General features: G+C 37.5%; 1 protein-coding gene across 1 annotated transcript in view; it reads left to right on the top strand.

The window, feature by feature from the left end:
- The window catches only part of LOC139708357 (WD repeat-containing and planar cell polarity effector protein fritz homolog), a 76,999-nt gene extending 66,151 nt beyond the window's left edge, over positions 1-10,848 (top strand). Inside the window, 6 exon segments of the mRNA XM_071620318.1 lie at positions 1,626-1,731; positions 4,222-4,294; positions 4,296-4,403; positions 5,184-5,228; positions 8,839-8,951; positions 10,519-10,848. Of these exon segments, the coding sequence (XP_071476419.1) occupies positions 1,626-1,731; positions 4,222-4,294; positions 4,296-4,403; positions 5,184-5,228; positions 8,839-8,951; positions 10,519-10,646 (573 nt within the window). The 3' untranslated portion in view covers positions 10,647-10,848.
- The last annotated feature ends 13,075 nt before the right edge of the window (positions 10,849-23,923 follow it).

Here is a 23,923-nt window from a genome sequence, read left to right on the forward strand (position 1 = left end):
AGATAATAGGCCTTTGAAAGTTGTGTACCGCTGAAACAATTTTGTAAACAACAAAGTACCCAAATGAAAGAAAATTTTGGACACTGTCTAATGAAACCTTGACAATGAAAAGTGGTGACCACTACGTAAAAAAAGAATGCTCTTACAGCACCAAACCACAGAGAAATGTTGTGTCTGGGACTTGATTGGTTAATGCATCTTGTTCCGATCAAGTATAGACCACGCATATGTTGCTGTGTGCAGATATAAATTGAGCAGAAAGATATTAAGTAATTCCTGGCAATTTTCTGAAGTGAAACCTTGAAAAAAGATAAGCAGTAGCCACAACTTTAAACAACAACAACAACAAATAAACAAACAACCCCCTCCCCCAAGAAAAGAGAGAGAGAGAGAGAGAAATACTGTGTAGCACCAAATCAGAGAAATGAGTCAGAGACATGGCTGGTTAATGCATCTTGTCCCATATAGAGAGCAGACGAATGGTGCTGTGTGCAGATATCAGTGTAGCAGAAAGATAAAGTAGTTCTTGACAGTTTGTTTCAGGGGTTGCTCTCTGGCAAAAGTAATGCTGTCCTTCCTGCTCTTTATTTGTTTGTTTGTCTTCATCTGAAACTTCATTACTTGAAACATTATATAAATTCTTATGATGTTTTCAGGATAGGGTTTTTTTTTTTGTTTGTTGTTGTTTTTTGTCAAGCCCACCGGAGGTGAGGGGAGACTAAGGGATCGCCTGCGGCGTCCGTCCGCGTCTGTCCGTAACGCTACGAAAACTTCAATAACTCTTTACTCTGGGCTTCAATTGCAATCAAACTTCGAGGGAAGAGGGGTCATACAAAGTTTCACATTTTATAATATATGAAGGTCACCTCAAGGTCAAGGCTCACAGGCAGGGGTCAATGAACTTTAGGGCCCAATGTTAAGTTTTTATGGCACGTTTCTATTATGGGTCATAACTTTTGATCCATAACTCCATTTGTGATTTAACTTGGATGGTAAATGTCCCTCGGGGAGTGGATGGTCACCACAAGGTCAGTGGTCACAAGCATGGGTCAACAAACTTTTAGAGCCCAATGTTAAGTCTTTATGGTGTGTTTCTATTATGGGTCACCACAAGTTCAAAGGTCACAGACAGGGGTCAACAAACTTGTAGGGCCCAATGTTTAGTTTTTATGGAGCATTTCAATTATGGCTCTTAACTTTTTATCCCTTTGTCCATTTAGGACCAAACTTGGATGGTAAATGTCCCTTGGGGAGTTGAAGGTCACCACTAGGTCAAAGGTCATAGGCAGGTCAATGAATTTCCGGGAATTAGATTAACATTAATTTCTTCTACGCGAATGGGCGAGACACAATTTGGCACTTGCCTTGTTTGAAGATATTAATACCGTCAGACCTGTCTGAAGTGGCTACCCAAGGCACGAAGGGAGATAAATATTGGGGCCATGGTCATTATAGATGGGTGGCCACTAAACACAGTGTGTTTTATGCATTGAACAAGGCCGTTATTTATTGGGTAATTGCTCATTAGTGTGCACACAGCAAGCAAGTTTTTGTCACTAATATTTTGTGCCCCCTTCCCTTCCATCTGAGCATAATTTCTTGTTCTCCTGTTATTTTCTTGATAGGACATTCACCATCTGGCCATTGATAAGGGAGAAATGGCCCTAGCAACAGTTGCCAAGCAAAAAGCAGAAGAAATTGAACTGGAACTACCCTCCACATCTGGGACAGGTATGTCAAACTGCTGTGCTGTTTTAAAATATTCTCGCTCAAGGTTTTGCAATCAGTAAGCATTTAATTTGTTTATGATAATTCTCATGCCTGCACTTATCAGAATGTTGTTTGTATGATGAAATAGGATGGAAAACTTCCATGTATCTTTTTATTATTATTTTTTTTTTGGTAAGGGAGGGGGAACAACTTGTACATGCATGTTACAATAGCTATGGATACACTTTTTTTTTTTTGGGGGGGGGGGGGGGGGACAATAACACCCTTGAGATCAAAGATCAATGGACTTTGGCTACAAATGCCATTTTTAGTTGATACCTTCAACTTCAGTAATTTGTTTTAAGGATGCACTCTGTAATGCTAATTGGATTCATGTTCTTATGAAATGATAAAAGTATAGGGTCAAACCAAAAGGTCACTGCACCATGGCCAATATTGTAATTGTTCCAGCTGTGCTTTTAGTTCAGAATGTCTAATGCTAATATAATTTGATATTAAGAAGGGAAATGAAGTTGCATCTGCTTTGCAGGTATAACTTGGGTGAAAAACTAAATCCCAAGTTCAAAGGTTATTGAACTTTGCTGAAAATGTCGTTTTGAGCTGAACATGAGCTAGAGATGTCCATTGGTAATATGAGTTGGTAAGGAATCAAATATTGACATAATTACTCACATAAATGCTGACTCTCATTCTCTGTTAAACTGCAAAGTGAAGTGATTTTATTGAGTTTGATTGTCTCTTGTTGGTTGGTAACTGCTGTTCATTTCAATTCAATTCAAATCAACTATTTCCAATATCGCATTATGCCCCAGAGTGCCTGGAAGAATTAGTATTGGATAGAATTTGTGTGGTTGGACTAAGATCTTTTCTTTTCTGTCACTTTCTTGTATTGTTGGAAATGAGATTTTTGTCTGGGTTATTTGATACCATGATTTCTCTTAAAGGGGAAGTCCAGATGGTTGTCATAATTTCACATTGTGTAGTACATACACTCCATGTATAGATTTGTGGAATTTATTGTGGTCCCTAGCAGAGAAGCCTTGAGACATTGTAAAACCCAAAACAGATTACACTCTGAATAAGGATGATGACATAGGAGTCTCATGTATTTCCCAAATGTAGGAATGTAATTCCATTACAATACTGCTTGCTCAACGAATTCACCTGTGTAGAATGTATGCATCCTTTCTTCTTTTTTTTTTTCTGCTTCCTCGAGCCCCCACTCATGCATTCTCATGGTGAAACTACCATGTCATTGGCCTTGTTCATTGTGATTTGTTAGAACATTCTTATCCCTCATTCCAATCACTATAAATTTTGAACCTCTATCCCGTATAACCAATTTTTAGTTATTTAAATGTGTGAAAATCAGGTGGAGGTCTCCTTCAAAGTGCAGTCCATTTTCTCAGAATAATGATATCAGCGCAACCACATGCATATTTGAGGAAACCAAGATATCGTCATTTCCACAAGTTTCTCGTTGGCCTGTATTTAAATCTTCATTCAATTTCTACTTGTCATGTGAAAAAAAAAAAAAATACATTGTATTCTTCACATCAAGCGACTTCAGTCTTATGGTTACTTTCTTAGCCCAATAATCTAGCCTTTTGCTTCATGCAAATCATTGACCAATAACACATGTACAAACCTATGGGAGAATTATGATATGATGAGATCATCTCTTTTAATTTGCATAACTGTACTATGAAACTTGAAATTTTCATGGAGTGGAAATTTTTGCGCATTTAGCGCAACATGGAACTTGAGCGAAATTAAAGCACACACGTCTTTTGTTTTCTTATATGTTATACTATTTTATTTTTGGATTCTGCAAAATTAAAAATGAGCGAAAATTTTCTTTCCTGGTTGGGCACAAAAATCACTTCCACGAAAATTTCTTATGTGAGTCTGATGGAGCCACCACCAATCAGTTCCTCTTTGCTCTCTCAAACTCAAAGGGACTGTATAGTATTGGTTGAGGTGAGGATTCAGCCTTTAATTCTTTGAAAGTTACTTAAAGACCACTTGATGAAATGTTAAAGAGCATACAATTCTAAGAGGAATATAAAGTTCATTTGATTAATATCTGTTTTGAAATTGCTTAGGTATCTGAAAACAAAGCAAAACAAAGCAATTCTAATAAAAAGCTATAAATAAACTGTGAATTCCTGTTAGAATTATATGCTCTTTCATATTTCGTAATAGGTTTCTCATCATCTCAAATATTATCATCAAAAAACGTTGGAAACCTGTTGCCCCATCTCAAACGAAACTGTACCATCCCTTTTAACAAAGTAATAAATCTCATGCATATTGTTTATGCAGTTTCAAAGCCTATAGAATGACCATAGGCTACATGTATCTGATGATGTACATGTTTGCAAATTGTAGATGTCAAGATTGGTAGTCATGTGACTTCACAAAAAAGTGTCAGACTTGATTTATTGACTATCTTCTGTTCATTGTGTTTTGCCTTGTTATGCCGTGTAGATAATTACGACTCTGAAGATTCGCTCAGTGACGATGTTGTCACGGATGGATCATACTCCAGTCTGGAGGAAAAACGAGAGGGAGGGGGGCCGGGGTGCTGCCTCGGTGCTACAAACAGATTACCAGCCTGCTCCTCTTTTGAGCTCAGAGAGTCCCAGAGGCAGATTACCGGCAAGAAATAAGTATGTCAGTTAAACTTTACAGGCTCTCTTGTGGAATAATTCCCCCAGTTGTTTATATTTTAAAAAAGATGAATAAGTAACAGAAAAGGACCCTCTCTCTGAATCGTGTCATACTGAATACTACTGGACATGACGTCAAATATGCCCCTGCTTGTTCAGTCGCTAGTTAGAGGCACATTTTTTACACAAGATCCTTGCTTTTAGGCTACTTTACAAGATTATGAAGGGAAATCCAGCTTTGCAATATTTGGTTGGGTTGTTTTCTTAGATGATTTATGACTTATTTTCTTTTAAATCTGAAATTTGCCTTAAAACAGGTCAATAAAGATGCAGTGGCAATGCTTCTGTGTTTCAGAAGCAAATATACGAAGTGAGAGAAAAAAAAAAAAGAATTGGTGACAACTTGTTTACTATTTTGGTCTAAACACAGGGTTTTATGATTAAGAGTAGAGGTCATTTAATTTTCGTTTTTTTTTTTTTTTTTTTTGGCAGGGGGGGGGGGGGGGGAGATGGATATGCAGTTTAGAATGCCCTTTACATTGAGTCATACATGCATATCTTGCCATCTAATCCCCAAAGAAAGACATTTGGATGCTGGTTTGCTACACCAGCAAATTCAAGTGCTACTGCCAGCAATATGTCTCAAATCTAAACGCCTCTCCTTCTGTTACCTTCATCTTGCTAATTGCAACATTTGCTTATCTGCACTCTTGTTTACGCTCACACACACACACACACACACACACACACACACACTGGCAATATGACTTCACTGCACAGGAGTGCAGAGGACGGACGTGCTGCTACCAGGGTTCGAAAATCGCGGTTTGGATGTCGAGGCCTGGCACAGAGCTGAAGAACGTATCGATGAAGCGTATCGTCACGGGTAAGTGCGTCCTCCTAAACGGTCTCGCAGTAAGCATCACCAGAGCAGAAGTAGAGAGTAGAATGTAATTTATCATGCCACTGGAAGCATTATATTTTTTGGTTGTCTATCTGTGTGGCCAGCAAAAAAAATCCCATGGATTTTCTTGGTACCTCACTCAGGTATGATACACAAGGTCAAGATGCACTAATCAAATTTTTGCCATAGTCTTACAAGGTCAGAGATCAAAGGTTACTGAACTTTGGCTAAATGTAACATTCTACAGCAGCTGCTGTAATTTCATCTAGTCGTCTAGAAATGTCCAGTTGGTAATATGATATGCCAGGAAAGGTAGAATGAATAAACTATCATTTTTGTGCAAGATAGTGGTTTCAGTCACACATCAAGAGCAGAGGTCACTAAATTTGCACACACACACACACACACACACACACACACATACACAAAGTCATTTCACCTTATTATTAGAGCTAGGAATGTCCAGTATTGATGTGCTTAATATGATGAATACGTGTAGTAATGGATGAACAATTACATAATGAATATGGTGATGGTGTTAAGTCAAAGGTCAATGTACTTTGATTAATTTTTTTTATAATGTTCAAGTAGCCAGGAATGTCCTCTTGCCAATGTTTTTGTAAGAAGGATAAATATAAATCTGCAATGCATTGCCTGCAATGACAAGACTATAAGGTCAAAGATCAAAGTCAAAAGTTACCGTTTGCAAAAATGTTGTTTTCTGGCCACAAAGTTTGACTACTTTTAGTCCAATATTTGTATTGTCTGGTGTAATGGATACACGGAAATAGGAAGATATTTCCTTTTACAGAGAGGATGAACGGTCAATCCTCTGGTGAAGGTCAAGATCAGTGAGTCTCATCAGGGTGTAAATTTAGGGCCATGTTCTGCTGGCAGACTTAGTGATTGCGTAAGAAGTGGGGTTTTACTTTTCACAACAGTGCAAGTACCGGTTCAATAGTCTTATATTTTGTTTGCAACATTGTATACCTGAGAGATTTTTTCATTTGCTGTGCATGGTGTATCTTAAAACATTATCTCTTCTTTTTTTGGGGGGGGGGGGGGTGGGTTGCAAGGGTCAAATAGGAATTGTTAGTGGTCTGTATCATCCCTATCATGATCATTTTTTAGTGTTTTTTTTTATGCCTCCGTCACTAAGTTTCTGAATGTGAGGCAATGAGGAGATCGTGTCATGCAATTTACTTGTGCAACTGTGACCTATATCATTGTCTTCAAAAGCAGGTCAACTCAAAAGTATTCTATATTTTGAATTTTGTGCCCAATTTTTGAGGAGACTTCTGCTATCACGCCTGTTAGATCCTCCATTATATGTGACTGCCAGGTCAAACCCACAAAAAGTAAGCTGAAATGAATTTTCCCTTTTCTGCATAGTTTAAATGAGTAAGCTCTTAGCTTTGAAATGATATATAACTTGTTAAGATTGGACCATCCATGAGAAAGAGTCAGGAGGTACAATTTCACAGAAAAGGGAGAAATGAGGATCTAACGACTGGGGTCACTCAGGCGTGCTCTGTAGAACTTATCAATGAAAACATGTGACCGGCGACAACGGTTTCAGGCAAAAGTCAGGAATTTTGACAATTTACATTTTCATTGAATCTCATTGCCCATTTCCTAAGCTTTGCATTTATATAAAAACGCTTTTTTTCTCCGGCACTGTAAGTGGGCATATAAAGCGAAATGTAATACTCTCTATTTGTTAGCCTGGCAAAAATTGTGATAAAACGGGCTTTGAAGATTCGCCTCATGCTCAAAGACAATGTCTGAGCAGCAATGTGAGAATTGATGCTAGAGCTGACAGAGTCACGCTTCCTGTTATTTTGTTTTGTTTTTTCAAGCCATGCATGTGTTGCATTGTGCGGTGGTGTTTATAATATTTAAAAAAATGACTACTTAGCTTGGTGCAATTTTGACGTTTAGTAATTAAATATTGGTCATTGCTCCTTTCCTCTCCTCTGCTATCCTTTGAGTCAACCTGCTGTCATATTTACTACAAGCACACAGTTTTGAGAATATTGTAAGTTGTCTTTTTACATGATTATGTAATTCTGCTGCAATTGACAAGTGAGTTACCAATCGAATGTTGCACGATATGTGTGGCAATTTGCGACCCTTATGCGTTCAAACCATGCTCCCCATGTATCTGTTTTTACGTTAGAAGTTAGCGCTGCTGTTCACTTTTTGTTTCACTTCTGTTGTCAAACACAAGGTTAGAAAAGCTTGGCACAAAGCCAAACGAACAGTGTATACTACAGAGCAAGCGTATCTATTGTAGCAACAAAAATGGAGCATGCATGCGTGGACAGAACATTCCCAAAACGCTGCGAGATGTGTCTCCGAAAGCCGCACTATGTCAATGTTGTGAAGCACTAGCCAATCACATGTGAGACGCCGCGCCGTAGCAACACTGGGCATATTGGCGCAGCGTTCGAAAGAAGATTGAAACTGAGTAGTGCGATCCAACATACGGTTTTTAAAAATCCCATTTTTGCTAAGAAAAAACTTCGTCTTATGCCATGAAATTTAGCGTAGATGTAAACAGCATATCGAAGATTCTATTTCTGACCAAAAAAAAAAAAAATTGACAAAGATAATGGTCAAAATCTTTGTACCCCGCCTAGGAGGGAATTTGCTCTTGCGACTTTTGCCTGAAACCATATGTCGCGGGTCACATATTCTATTTCCCAGTGAAAGCAGTGCCTGTCAAAAAAAAGAAACATATATATATATATATATATATGGTAAAAAAAAAACAACAAACAAATTTTAAAAAAACTGCTTATGTCTCAATATCAGGATTGTTTGAAGCCATCAAATTTTGACAGTAGGTAGAGAAAAGATTACTCTCCCACAGAAGACAAACTTTAAAGATTTGAGACTGTCATGAGAGTGACATATTTGGGTTCATTACAGAGAATCCTAATCTGTGACTTTTTGTGGGTTTTGAGCTGGGCAGTCACATTTAAAAAAAAGTATCCCTGGATATGGATCAGGTGCTCAATTTAAATTTGCTCTTTCTGCCCTTATGATGTCTTCAATGAACAAGTTTTTAACTGAATATTTTATGATGGGTTGAAATGCAATTGTAAATCTTCAGTTGAAAACATACCCCCCATGCAGAATATCACATGGATGTAACTAGGGACTTGAGATAACTGCATACAAGGCTGTCATCTAACCATGAACCACACTTTTCCTTTGCTTATTTTTTTTCTTTCTCTCTCTCTCTTGCTACAAGAGGCCCATTCACCATCAGATGAGTGGGCAAAATCAATTTTCTCGAGAAGCAAAACTCTTAAAATTGACGTCACTTTATTCACTTTATTTTCTTTTTCATTTTATCTTTTCTTTTGCTGTACAACAAACCCCCCCCCCCAAAAAAAAAAACAACAACAACCCGCACACAGCATGAATTACGTAAGCAAGATCTTTTCCCTTGTCAAGCAAAACTGCCAAAAAAATAACATTCCTGTTACATGCCACCCCCTTTTTTTTTCCTTCATGTGCTAGTGATGCCAACGAAGACAATGGTTTGGTAAGTGGTGCTACGGGAATCGCTGCCATACCAGGAGATATCTACACTAAGGTGCTGATGGACAATCCATTCGGTTGGGATCCCACAGGTGAGTCTATTACAAATGCTCTAATGCCACCTCAATAAAGGAAATGGGCATTGACACAGTTCCACGAGGTAAGTAGCCAATTTACTGGCTGTATGTGAAACTCAGTAGAAGGAGATCTCATGTGAGAAAGTATCTTCCCCTCATTCCCCTCCCCTGCCATACTTTGCCATTCTTTCTACACAGTATTTTACAGTATTTTATACAACAGATAATGGAAGAAAGATGTGTAGGTTTTTATGACTGGTTTACTCGATCGGGGCTTTGAAAGTGTTGTTTCTGGTTGCTGATACTAAGCATATTTATTTGCTTCATCTGTTCCACTTAATCCTTTTCAAATATCCAGCATTTTTTGTTTAAATGGTCAAATTGGATAAATCAGGGTTAGATTTTGAAAATGTATAGTGCCATAAAACATACATGAAATTACTGATTTTGCAATTATTATTGAATTTGTAATTTGTTACATCCCTAACTTTGCTACACTTTAGATTGTAAGTCCAAGTATGCAAAAATGCTGTTCAATTTCAGTGTTTTTTTCTTTTGATATCATGTTTGTTTCTCTCTTTATTTTTGGAGGGGGGGGGGGGGGGGTGAAGGCGAGGGCCAGGTGCCGATCCTCCCATAATTCAGACAGCAGCAACCGACACATTTGACCACCATATTTGACAGCTATGCAAATACAGGAAAACTGTTGTTTTATAGGTAACGTTTGCTTACACACACAATTTAAGCACCCTTCATTATCAAGTAGATCACCAAAGTTTGGTGTAAAGAAGAGTTGTCATTGTACGGGATTCACTTATTTTGTGTAACAGTCAGACACCTTAAGAACTGTCACCGATAGTTTTAGGCATTATCAGCCCTCGTCATGATTTTCATGCCTTTTCTTTGGCAGGTGAAATCTGTATCACTTGCTGATACCGTAGTTTTGATATTGTAACTCTTAAAGGTTTCTCTCAACAACAAAAGAATCCAATAAGGTAGCTTTCAGGGACTCTCATATGACCTGACAAATATGTTCGGAAGTGGAGTAGTCAGGACTTAATGGGTCTGACAAGGACTTTCTGTGACACTCGGGGAGCTCACATTGTAACACTTCAAGGAGTTAACTATTAAACATTCAAATAAGAGTGGGTGAAGTGTGTGATTGACTATTATGTACTCGTACTGATGCTTGTGCCAAATGTCATATTAGCCAATACTTTAGGGAAATACGTCACTGCAACTCATATGATTCAAACCTTCTGGAAACTTAATAGTTTTGTTGTTCTTCTGTGCAAATGAAAATATGATGTTGAGATCAGTTGAGAGTAGTTGTTTATACAGAGTGGCAATTACAAGATTTCATTCTTTCTTTTTTTTTTAGTTTGAAATCCTGTGTTATTCAGAGGTTACCTTTGCCTTGGACTTTGTTTAACCTTTGTTTCTCCTCGTGCCCACCTCTACCTTTGGTGCATGTTTACGCAAATGCCAGTGCCTTGTAGTGGCACCTGTTGATGCTCTACTCTCTAATTGGGGCAAAGTTTTACTCTGGTGCTATCTGTACACCATTCTTTACCTTCCTCAGAGGGTGCGACGTCGACTGCTGGTCCGTCGGAACATCAGGGCCGTGACATGGAGAATGAGGAGGCGGACGATGACAAGGAAGAGGAGGAGACAACGACTCTAAAAGTTGTCCATTTCGGGATGGTTTGAAGGCAGAATGCCTCAGTGCATTCGACCTATTTTATTCATGATGCCATACTTTTTGACACGACTCAACTGTACCACAAAACTGTGCCAAGTAAAAGTACACATTAGCTCCCATGTCACATCAAATGTATGGCTCTCTATGGCTACATACTAAGTTGGTCTGAACGTAGCTATTGTGGTCAAATAAATGGTGAAAATTTTAAAATACTGGGGCAAAGATAACCCTCGATTACAGATCTTTAAAAGAATTTTTTGTTGTTTATACGCAAGAGTGATATTAGTCACAATTTCACTTAAATGAGGAATGATGTCATTGCCGTGCAAGTCTCACACTGATGTGCACTCATTTTGAAGGAAATTTTCTTTTCTAAGATTGTAGCATTTTAGCATTGTGCACACTATTCAAAGTTTATTCCATAGCATAGAGAAGGTTAAATTAATCTCAAGAGAACTTTGTATTTCATAGGGCAAAACCAATAGATGGGTTCTGAAATGATGAAATTATCATATCAGCTAGATAGATACATGCTTGAGGTGCAATTTCATTCCATGTTCCGTTTAGGTTTGATGCATATATTATGGACCAACAAAAAATCAGAATGGTAGAGATGTCACCTCAAAACGAGGAACTTAAAGGGGAACGTATTGGAATTTTGAAGGAAATAGGAAACAGTGATATTAGAAAGAAACACATTCGTAATTTGAATGTGGAACTGCACTTCTTGAGATGGGACAGTAATTCTACCAGTGAAATACTAACAGTATGCATTTGTATTTGTATCAGAATGGCACGTCACATACTTCAGCTTAACCCATTGAGGACAGGCTGATTTTGCTACAACACACATTTCCCATAGACACTTGCCCGAGTATACTTGGGACTGGTCTTTGACGGGTTAATTAAGAACATGATATCAAGATGTAAGCTTTCTATGTGCAGTTTCTACATCAAAGGAATGCAGCACAGTAATTTAGCATATGACAAAATATTACTCAAGCATTGCATCAAGACCACACGGTACTCATTCTTACAAAGTACTAAACACAACTGTATGTGCATCAAATAATTGCATCACATGAGTTCTGCTTTAAAAGGAAACAAAAAAAATTTCACAGGTTACCATGTCCTCATGATAAGAATATAGCTCTGAACTTTTGTGAATGAAATGTTATTTGTAAACATGTTTGATTGTACTGAAAAGTATGGCAGCTTGGTATTTCTGTGCATAAAACGGTTGTACACATTTATGCGCATCAGAATAGTGCAGTACTGCACTTGCGCACATACAGTGGTCATGATACACACTTTTTACTTTCATCAGCTTGAAGAAAAATCAGCACAAACCTTCCACACATGTAGTTGCATGCACTGGCTGTTACAGAATGGTCTCACATGACATTCATTACACCGATATTTCAAAGATAAAGTCGTTAATATGTCTTCATTATTACCTCTTCCATAATGCTGTGCCCTTGTGAATCAATCAATTATTGATAAGTATAATTTTGTTGAGAAATGTCAAAGCATCACTTTTTTTATTTTCAAAGTCATGAAAAATAAGATAATTTGGAGAATGAAAATACAACAACCATGTGATTGCGGTAAACATCTCAATGCACAGAGGAGTTTAACCCCCCCCCCCCCAAGAATATCAAATTTGGAGTGTACCATTGTGTATTCTTATGCAGTAAAGTTTGAAGGAGACTTTGGGGAAGTCTTAGTGCGCTATGTGAAAGTGAATGCCACTCCATTTACCATCAGGCTCATCTGCATATGCAAATGAGGTGATGATGTCATCATCTCAACTTGTACGCTTGAACAATGAACAAGCGAAACCACAAAAGTTCCATAAGTTTCTTATTCTATGTGAAATTTGACTGGAACATCCATCGTTGTACTTGATTTCGCTCCTCGTCGTCAGGTCAGTGAACGTTGTTGCAAAGGGGTTTCCCCTTCAGTTTTTTCTGAGGACAATTTATTCTGTCATCATGTGACCAAGCAAAGGAATTACATGAGTGAGATTGCCATTTCAGTGATCACTTGTAGCAGTCATGGTAATACCAACACAAGACTTTGTTTGACATCTTAACAGCTCAATAGCGAGCTTTAGATCTGCGATATGAATGCTGAGTTGCCACTTTTACGGAAAGACTAAATAAGTGAGCAAATGAACAAATAAACTAGAAAAGCACTCAGAGAGCACAGACCTCCGCCAAGCCAGCAACTCATTTCCATCCTTAGACACGCATGCAATTTCCAAAAATAGTAGCCTTTTGTTTATTTCATTGCACAGCGCCTTGCCCAAGCAGAGCACAAGCTTTAGTGTGTGTATGTAAACCTCCAGTGCGCACAGCTTGAACCCCAAGTTCGTTGACCTTATATGCCAAAAGATGAAAAATCCTTCAAAAATCCATAAAAATTTCCGGATCTCTACCAAAGTTGAATGAGATGTTCCTTGTGTCAATATCAACTTTTTATGGAAGTTTCATTTTAATCCATACACAACTTTTTGAGTTATTTTGCAAACAGACAAACCAATGCCGATGATCACTTGACCTCCTCCTTTCTTGATGGAGGTAATGTGTTCTGTGCATTCTGTTCTCTCTCTTTTTTTAGGTGATCCGAGTATCCTTCGGATCACCTTCTGTATCTGTACGGATTCTTTCTTCTTCTTCTTCTTTTTCTTCTTATTTCTCCCCAAAAGTTGTGCAGCGGTTAGCTCAGAAAGTCCTCTTCCTATCAATTTCAAAATTATACCATATATGTATCATGTCCCAAAGACGACAGATCTAATAAAATCATAGCGATCAGTCGACCGTGACGTCACTATGACGTCATTATATGAAAACACATTCTCATTCATATCTCATTAATGGAACGGAATTTTTCAATGAAATTTACGTCACACATAGTTCAAATCAAGCTGATTCTACTCATGTTTTCAAAATTCATCTATACCCTTAAAACGTGCGCGTACGCGCTCGTTGAAATATTTGTATGCTCCAATCGAGCTCAAAATCTTTGCACACGTTTCAGACCATTTGGAGCATTTTTTGAAAAATTGAAAAAATCGGACGGACGCGTACGCGCGCATGCGTATACGCACGCACAGCTCATATGCAATAGAAATTTCCCGTTTTTTCACTTTGATCGGATGTCTGAAATGTCAAGGAATATTTCTACCAAGTTTCAAGTCAATCCGATTCAATATGACGTCATACGGTCCCGTCAAAGTTGAAATTCCGCGCGCGCGTCAATGGCGATACACAGTGCAACTATGCCAAAAACCGCCAATTTTAAATCCGATTTTACTCGTCAGGATGGACGGTGACCCCCTATTTTTATGCCTCCGCCACGAAGTGGTGCCGGAGGCATTATGTTTTCGGGTTGTCCGTCCGTCCGTCCGTCCGTCCGTCCGTCCTTCCGTCCGTCCGTCCTTCCGTCCGTCCGTCCTTCCGTCCGTCCGTAATGAATTTTGTGGACAGGGTAACTACCAAAACATTTTGAGGTATCCTAATGAAACTTGGCATGTATGTGTATTAGGGGGTGAAGTTGTGCCTATCAACTTTTGGGTGCACATGCTCAAGGTCAAAGGTCAAAAGGTCAAGGTCAAATGATTAAAATTTCACTATTTCCCCCATATCTATGCAATGCCTAAAGATATTTTCTTGAAACTTAGTGTATACATGTATTACCCAATTAAGATTCTCTGGTGAAAGTTTGGGGTCATGAGGTCAAAAGGTCAAAGGTCAAAAGGTCAAGTAAAGTGTTAAAATTTTACTTTTTTCTCTGTATCTTGGAAATTGTTCAAGGTATCTTCATGAAACATAGTATATATGCATGTACTGACTGGCAGTGGTTATCTAGGGAATTCAGGGTTCATTGGGTCAAAGGTCAGGGGTCAAAGGTCAAGGCAATACTTCAAAATTTTACTATTTTCCTTATATTTATGCAATGCCAGCAGGATTATTTTGTTTAACTTGATGTATGCATGTATAACCCAATAGAAATTATCTGGGATTTTTTTTTTGCCAAGAAGGTCAAAGTGAAAGTGCTGAACTTACTTCTTTCTCCATATCTCGGAAGTGGCTCAAGTTATCTTGAAACTTAGTACATATTTATGTATGTTCTGCCTGACAGTGATTCTCTAATAAATCAAAGGCCAGATGACAATGATAACAATTTACTGTTCAATACAGAAATTGCACTTTTTCCCCATACCTTGAAAATTACTCGGTGCATAAACTTATGAAAGGGTCAAAGTCAAGTTAAAGTTCTTAAATCCCCAAATACATGCTTTCCTCCAATTCATCCAATTAAACATACACGTGTAGGTCAAGGAAGGTAAACATTCAATACATTTGTGACAAACATGTCATTTTGATATTTTGCCAATTTTGTGAAAATGTAATCACACATTGTCCACATGTACCTGGTACTATAGACCCATTAGGAGAATCATGCATTATGGCGGAGGCATACCAGTCGCCATAGCGACATTTCTAGTCTTTACATATTTTGAAAGCTGATGAGTTGTACATGTCATTTCATGGGTTGGCGATACTGAAAAAATGATGAAAAGATATCAAATTTCTTAATAAAGTAAAAAAAGTAAATTTTCAAAATGACGTCATCAAATTTCAAGTTTACTCGAGCGTATCTCACTAGTCCTTTGTCAATTTTCACCCAAATTTCAGTATGTTGTAGCTTATTAAATGGTCTTTCATTTATATATTAACACAATTTTGATTGGATGACGGCATCACCTCGTAAAAATAGATTGAAAGTAACCTTGTCAAATTTGACCAGTTTACGTGTTATCTCTATGAGAGTGCAGTTTTTCTGGAAATGAAAATTGACATGACTATCTTTATCGAGCACTAGCTCACCTACGCTTCGGTGAATTTCTCCCAGATTTTAATATGTTGTAGCTGAGATTTTGAGCTATCGTGAATGTTCCCTTCGTTTTTTCATACCATGTCGGGATCACGTCAAAAACCTTGCTTGAAATTAAAGCTTATCTTCGATGTATTGAAATATGTCTTTCTTTCTGTAACTTTCTTTGCAAAAAATCAAGAAAAACATACCCTATCACCACCATATTTTGCACATGTTTAGTTCATGTCACGTACATTATTTCATAAGATAACAACTATTTGATCAGACGCCATCTTGGGTATATAATTTAGGGTCAAAGGTCATAAATGTTTCATCCTGTCTCTTGGTGAATACATGTCCTATCTTTCCCATATTTTGCACACGCAAAGACCATGTTACAAGAATCATTTCACAAAATAACCACTTTTTGCTCAGATGCCATCTTGTCTGTGCAAAGTGGGGTCAAAGGTCATTATGTACTTCTTTCTGTATCTTCGTTATGACGTGTTATCTCTATGGGAGGGAATTTTTCTAGATGTGAAAATTGACATGATTGTCTTTATCGAGCACGAGCTCACTTACCCTTCGGTGAATTTCTTCCAGATTTTAATATGTTGTGGCTGAGACTTTGGGCCATCGTCGTTGTGCCCCTTGTTTTTTCATACGATGTTGGTATCACGTCAAAAAACTTGGTTGAAATTAAAGACTGTCTTCGATGTATTTTCGTATTTCTTTCTTTTTGCCACTTTATTTGCACTAACTCAGGAAAAACAAGCCCTATCACTCCCATATTTTGCACATATTAAGTTCATGTCTCGTACATTATTTCATAAAATAACAACTACTTGATCGAACACCATCTTGGGTAGGTAAATTAGGGTCAAAGGTCATAAATGTTTCATCCTGTATCTTGGTGAATACATGTATAATATTTTCCGTATTTTGAACACGCAAAGACCATGTTACAAGGATCATTTCACAAAATAACCACTTTTTGCTCAGATGCCATCTTGGCTGTGCAAAGTGGGGTCAATGGTCAAATATACTTCATTCTGTATCTTCGTTATAGTGTATACGGAATATGGTACCAAAGATGGCAGACCTGACTCCCTTTTCTAATTGAGAATCCAAACATTACACGGCCAATGTCCCTAAACACAGATGAAACCTGTATGGTCATGCCTATTGGGATCAGGACTCAAATCATTGATTTTCGAAAAATCGGATCACCTAATTTGTCAGTGCTGTTGACAAATTCCAAGTCTAGTTCTTTTTGTATATGTACCAAGCAAAAGAAGTTTTAACCCATCTTAAACAGTGTGTGCTGCTGTAGAACAGCAAATTCTGTCCTCCAGTGTATGGTAAACTGTACCTGCAATTGTAACCTGTATGTAAACCCACGTGGAAGAGATTTTTTCAAACTTGAATAGTGTTAAATGAAAACACAAGAGTTGGTTCTGGCCTGATACAGTACTTCGCAATATGTGCCTACTCAAAGCCAGGGATATTTCTATGCTTCTGAAGTTATAAAAGAGATTGGGATGATTTGGTGATGTGATTAAAGACCCAAGTTAAACTGTTCTAATACAGCCATTCCTATCATCATTGGGACACTGTGTGTGTGCACAGAGTTTAGAAAACATAATCTCTATTTAACTGTACCACTGTACTATTCTAAAGAGGGATACATTTGTCATGTTTCCTTTTATGTGAAATACATGTACATCATTGTGTCAATGCTGTAAAGAATTAATTTGTCATTTATGTGTGTAACATAAGTTTGTGGAATTGTATATATACTTGTATATTCAGAGTCATGAATAAATTAAGAATATCTTTATGCTACCAATAAGTGCTTGTTGGCATGTTTCTTGATGTATAATTGGCTGGTTTATGCCTGTACAGTGAAGGATGGAATGGGATATGATGTATGTTGATGCCAGCTTAACTTGATATATAGATAGAACAATTGATTCTGTATATATTGTTGCAAATGTCAGTGGCTTCTTGTGCAAAATCATTATATTTTACATTTATATTTCCGCACATTTTACAGTGTAGTTTGATGGTAGCAGCACAAGGGAGGTGGGGACGTTAAATCAAAGGCTGAAACCAGAAATTATGGCAATTTATGAACGTCTGAGGAAAAGATCAAGCAATCAATTTAGATATAGTCTAAATGCAGTGGAATCTATTTTTTCTCTTTTTTTGTAATTTATAATGAGGTTGACAACTAGTGGAATTGCTGGCCCATTATGCCTTCTAATACAATATTTCAATGCCATTTTCATTGTATGCAATGACGTTAGTAGATGTTAATTTGCTACTGCAGAATGCTATAGCTTTCATTGCTTTCTGTCATCTCCGACTCCGTTTTTCTTCCGCCCCTGTATACTTCCCACTTTCCTTCACATCCCAGCTTTACCTTTTGCAGTAATTATGGATTTATGATATGACTTTCACTTATCTACCAGATACATATTCTGCACACTGGCGTAGCCAGGGGGGGGGGGGGGGGGGGGGCGATGGGGGCGATGGCCCCCCCTAACATTTGGACCGGGGATTTGGGAGGCGGAAAAAAAAATGCGTGTACAATGCATGCACATGAAGCGGGTCTCCTTTGCAACCTTTCATCAAATAAGATATTTTTTTTGAATATTTCACTCAAAGTGTGCACCAGATCGTTGAATTTCAATTCAAAATATGCAAAATCTCTCGTGCTTGGGAGGGGGATACCCCCTCCCAAACCCTCCCCCTCTGTGCCTCTTTCCCTAGCTTAGTACACTTTTTAGATTTACTAAAAAATTATGAATAATTCTGAGTGCACAACACTTATCACTTATATTCCGAAAACTCAAGGTTCCCTCGTGTATAAGGGGAATTTCCCCTTTTAATCGACCCTTTCCTCCCTCAGTCCCCCCATCAGTTTTTTTGTTTGTTTGTTTGGTTTTTTTTTTTTGGTGTGTGTGTGATTTCCCAAATGTTGATTCCATCAAATATGCGTAGACGAGATATCTCAATTTCAACCTTTAAAAGGCAAAAGCTCCAAGGGTGGGGAAGGGTGGGGAAGGGTGGGGATAACACTCGCCCACGCCTTCTCCTTGCTCGCAAGCCCCTCCCCCCCCCCTTCCGCCATGCATAGAAGCAGACTGTGGCTATACCCAGATCGCTTTATTTCAATTCTAAAAACGCAAAAGCTCCGCGAGCGGGAGGAGGAATCCCCCTTCCCCTAAGCTCTACCTCACTAGACTTTATACATACACACAGATGGTGCACATTCGGAATAAGAGCTAAATTCCGTGATTTTCTCACTTCGATGAAAAAGTATTGCACCAAAAATTTTGCAACAGATCGCTGAATTTCAGGTCTGAAAACGCAAAATCACCTTCGTGTGGGAGGGGATATGCCCCTATCTACACCCTCGTGTGCATGCTTTTTCTGTTTGACTGCTGAACAGACAGTGTTCATGATATTATACAGTGTAAGAATTAATACAAGAAGATTATTTAAATGATACCATTTTATAGGCAAATTGTTCAATGATAATCTACACTAAAATATACTGCTACCTTCAACAAGGGGGACTGTTTCACGTCGATAAAACGCACAAAAACATGCATCAAATTGCACCATTTGCAACATCAAAATGCAAAAAGTTCTCACCGTGGGAGGGGGGACAGCCCCCTCCCACACCCTCCCCCTCCCCCTTCACTCGCTCCGCTCGCTCGGGTTCAGTCGCGTTCATGATATTCAGAGAAAAGAAGTAATACAAGAAGTGTATCTAAATAAACATATTGTACCATAAGATATAGGCAAATTGTTCAATGACAATCTACATCAAAATATACTGCTACCTTAAACAAGTGGGACTGTTTCACGTCGATAAAACGCGCAAAAACATGCATCAAATTGCACCATTTGCAACATCAAAATGCAAAAAGTTCTCACCGTGGGAGGGGGGACACCCCCCTCCCCCTCCCCCTTCACTCGCTCCGCTCGCTCGGGTTCAGTCGCGTTCATGATATTCAGTGAAAAGAATTAATACAAGAAGTGTATTTAGCTTATACCATTTTATAGGCAAATTGTTCAATTCATTCATTTCATTTTTTATTTCATTTCCGGCCAAACCATATAATATGACATTGCATATACACAAAGTCAGTACAAAGTAACTTTTACATGTCCAAATGAAATTTAAATACACGTCATTTGTTTACATGAAACAAAAAACATATTTTGGTAGAAGAAGTACAAGGACAAAATGTGACTGAATCATAACAAAGAAAAGGTCGGAAATGGAGGGGACTGCTAAAAAGCCAAGCTTGTAGAATGCAGTCCCCTCGGAGTCGCTTTATAATAGTAATACACAAGACATTTTAACATAATCCATGGGAACCAGAACACAAAACGAGTACGCACTCAAACGCACACACATAATAACACAGTAACAAAGCAGCTCTCTTACATACACGTGGAAAGGATAAAAAGGAGATAGAAAGGGACAGGAAGACAGAGGGAAGGGCAAAGGAGAAGAGTATTGGGGGTCGATGCAGGACACAGGAAGTTGTTTTCATATGAATGATATAACATAATGGTTATGAAATAAAGTAAACAAAATAAAGGCGTTAGCAGCAAGAGAAATCAGTTAGGAGCTTTCAGAATGCAAATCCCCAGTAATATAAGAATTAATAAGCATTTTCTTTAATTTTAAAGTAAAAGTGTTGAAACTTAGAGATTCTTTTATACTGCTGTCAAGGGAATTCCAGAGTTTAGGTCCAGCGAAGGAGAATAGACTTTGCAAAAATTGTCCTAAACAGTGGTAAATGGAATTCATTGGTTTGTCTAGTGGGGTATGAATGTACAGTTTTATTTTGGATAAACATAGAGTCAGACACCAAAGGGAGGGAGTGATTTATTAATTTGTACATAAACTGACCTAAATTCAAACAATATAAATCCTTAATTTTTAAAATATTATTTTGATGAAACAAGTCATTAGTATGACATCTCCACGATTCTCTACAAATGATACGAAGAGCTTTTTTCTGCAATAATAATATTCTTTCTAAATATGAGGAGTAAGTGTTGCCCCAGGCGAGAATGCCATAGTTTAGATAGGGTAAGATCAAAGATGAATATAACATTAACAAAACATTTTTCGGAAAATAGAATTTAACTTTATTGATAACACCCACATTTCTAGAAATTGTGCGGCAAATTGAATCGATATGCAAATTCCAGGTGAGCTTATTATCAAGAGTCAAACCTAAAAATTTAATTGAGGAAACTTCTTCAATGGCTATATTGTCTAAATAAATATTCTGAGATAACTTTTCTAAAGAATTATTGAAAAGTATACGTTTAGTTTTTTGAAGATTAATTGACAATTTGTTAGCTCTAGTCCAATAAAGTAACATTTTTATCTCGATGTTCATAGTATCGATCAAATACACTGGATTAGAGCTAGAAAGGAACACATTTGTATTATCAGCAAATAATAAAAAGGAAAGAATACTTGATGAATTTATGATATCATTGATGTAAACCACAAATAAAAGTGGTCCAAGTAAACTTCCTTGCGGTACACCACAAGTGATATCATGCATAGCAGATTTGTGACCATTAATATAAACAAATTGTTTGCGATTGGTAAGGTAACTCCTGAACCACTCCAAGGCCATGCCACGAATACCATAATGAGTTAATTTGTAAAGGAGTATTTTGTGGTCAATGGTATCCGAAGGCCTTGGAGAAGTCCAGGAACACACCTATAGTATGATGATAATTATCAATGGCTTTGGAGACTTTGTCTAGGAAAGTGAGAACTACATGGGATGTGTTGTGTTGTTGCCGGAAACCAAATTGATTATTTGAAATAATCTTGTGCTTATTGAGAAAATCCAAAAGTCTAAAATGTACAACTTTTTCTAATAATTTAGAGATAATGGATAACAAAGATATTGGTCTATAATTACTGATGTCTTCCCTATCCCCTTTCTTAAAAATTGGAATAACCTTAGATACTTTCATTTCCTCGGGGACAACCATTACTTAAAGACAAATTAAACACATGAACCAAAGGATCCACAACGCAGTTTATAATGTGTTTTAAAAGAACATTATCAATATTATCATAACCAACACTTTTTTTACTCTTTAAATTCTGAACTATATCAATTAGTTCATTCCGGTGAGTGGGAGCAAAAAAACAGGAGCTAGAATTGGGCGTATGTAAAAAATCGACAAATAACTTTTGGGACTTGGGAATCTTTCTAGCAAAACTATTTCCTATTTGTGAAAAATATTGATTGAAAACATCAGCTATAGACCTGGGGTCAACAATAATAAGATCATTATGTTTGATTGTAGTAATACGGGATGTTGGTTTGTTTCTATTAATGGCAGAATCAATAACTTTCCAAGTATTTTGGATATCATGTTTAAAATAATATATCTGGTCACTGAAATATTTTCGCTTTGCACAACGCAAAATTTGAGTGAGAACATTCTTATATGAAATATATTTATGACGAGATTCCTCAGTGTGTTTAATTTTATCGGCATAATACAAATTATTTTTTCGGTTAATTGACCGCAGCAAAGACTTCGATATCCACGGAAGTCTCGGGGATCTTTTATAATTGCTATTATTTTTCTTAACTAAAGGAACATGGTCGTCTAAAAGTGAATTCAATTTTCTCATGAATAAATCATAAGCATTATTTGGGTCCTCAGCATCATATACCTCAGACCAATCTACTTCATTAAGGCCATTTTGCAACCTAGCTACATTATCGGGGGTAATCTTTCGAAAATACATTGCAGAGGAATTCAGATTACGTTTGCGATTATAAGGAATATGGGTAAATATGGGGTAATGGTCGGACAAATCTGATAAAACAATGGCAGAAAAGGGTAAGGGGTTAATATTGCAAAATATGTTGTCAATTAGAGTTGCTGAGTGATCAGTTACTCGAGTTGGCTTTGTTATAAGGGGTAAAAAGGATGAGGACATCATAATATCTAATAAATTCTGAGCTGAGTTTAATGTCTGAAACTTAGATAAATCTATGTTAAAATCTCCCACGATATAACAATCTTTATTGTTGAAAAGTGGACTTTGCAGTAATGATTGCAAATAACTAAAAAAAACCTTGCATCTCAGAATTAGGGGGTCGATAAATGACTACTACAAGTATATTCCTAGAACAAGGCACGTTAACTTCAATAAAGAGTGATTCTACAGCTTCACTCATGCAGTTCAATCCACTGTGAATAATGTAATCAAGGTCTTTCTTTACGTATAGGGCAACTCCTCCGCCTTTCTTGTGCTGACGACTGTTTTCTATGAAGTCATAACCGGGAAGAGAGAACGTAGGGATAGAAATCGGACTGATCCATGTTTCACTCAGTCCAATTACAGAGAAAGATGATTTATGAATGTCATTCATAAAACAGCAAAAATTATCGAAATTACGATTCAAACTCCTTATATTGAGTTGCATCAAGGAAAAACCTTGAGATGATTCAGTTAGAGCTTTGAATTGATTAATTGTAAAATATTCAGAACTAAGATATTGTTCATTATCATCTCCACCAAAAGCTACACTTCTAATATGAGAATTAAAATCATAATTTGCGTGGAAACATTTACTGTCGGATTCATTCATTGCATGAGATACCGAGCCATGATTAAACATATCAAAAAAATCTTCATTGTTTAGAGAGTGAAAAGGAAAATTCACAATCTGTGACGTACTATCCATCATAAATAAATGGAATTACAACATCCGCTGGTGGTAAGAACAAAGGTACATTCAAGTGTACGAGGCAAAGACCCAGAGAGAAGTGCAGAAGAAGCAGGGGCAGAAATGTAAGTGATATACGGAATGCAAGAGAGCGGCGCATCGACATTTTGAACTCACAACACAATACTAGACAAACACACGAAAAAAATAAGCGAAACAAGGAATACATGTTACATAATGGTAGGAGTAGAAGCTATGAATATAAACTATATACACACTCGACATACAAGGAACTGCCGCCACTCGCTAAAATTGATGAATGTCTGGAGGGTACAAATGCAGTGGAATACACTGGAATGTAATGTAAGCACTGTGATACAATACTCAAGTCTGTGACTTACAGACCATGGAATTAACTAGGTGTTATATAACAACTGCGGAGCAGTAGTGAAACGTGGGCAGAGAGAAAAAAAAAACACACAGATAATTAAAATTATCAGTGAAGACGATTTATATCCCTGTCCCGAGTGTTGCTTTAGAGTAGGTGATATCATGAGGGCAATGACGTTAATACCAAATACACCGAATTTAACCTTCATACCTTAAATGGTCTATTTAAATACATAGGTGAGTGGTTACCATGGCAACACATT

This window comes from Diadema antillarum, unplaced genomic scaffold, assembly GCF_040938485.1.
Source record: "Diadema antillarum isolate AM-2024a unplaced genomic scaffold, OU_Dant_1.0 scf00000036, whole genome shotgun sequence".
Classification (NCBI taxonomy): Eukaryota; Metazoa; Echinodermata; class Echinoidea; order Diadematoida; family Diadematidae; genus Diadema; species Diadema antillarum.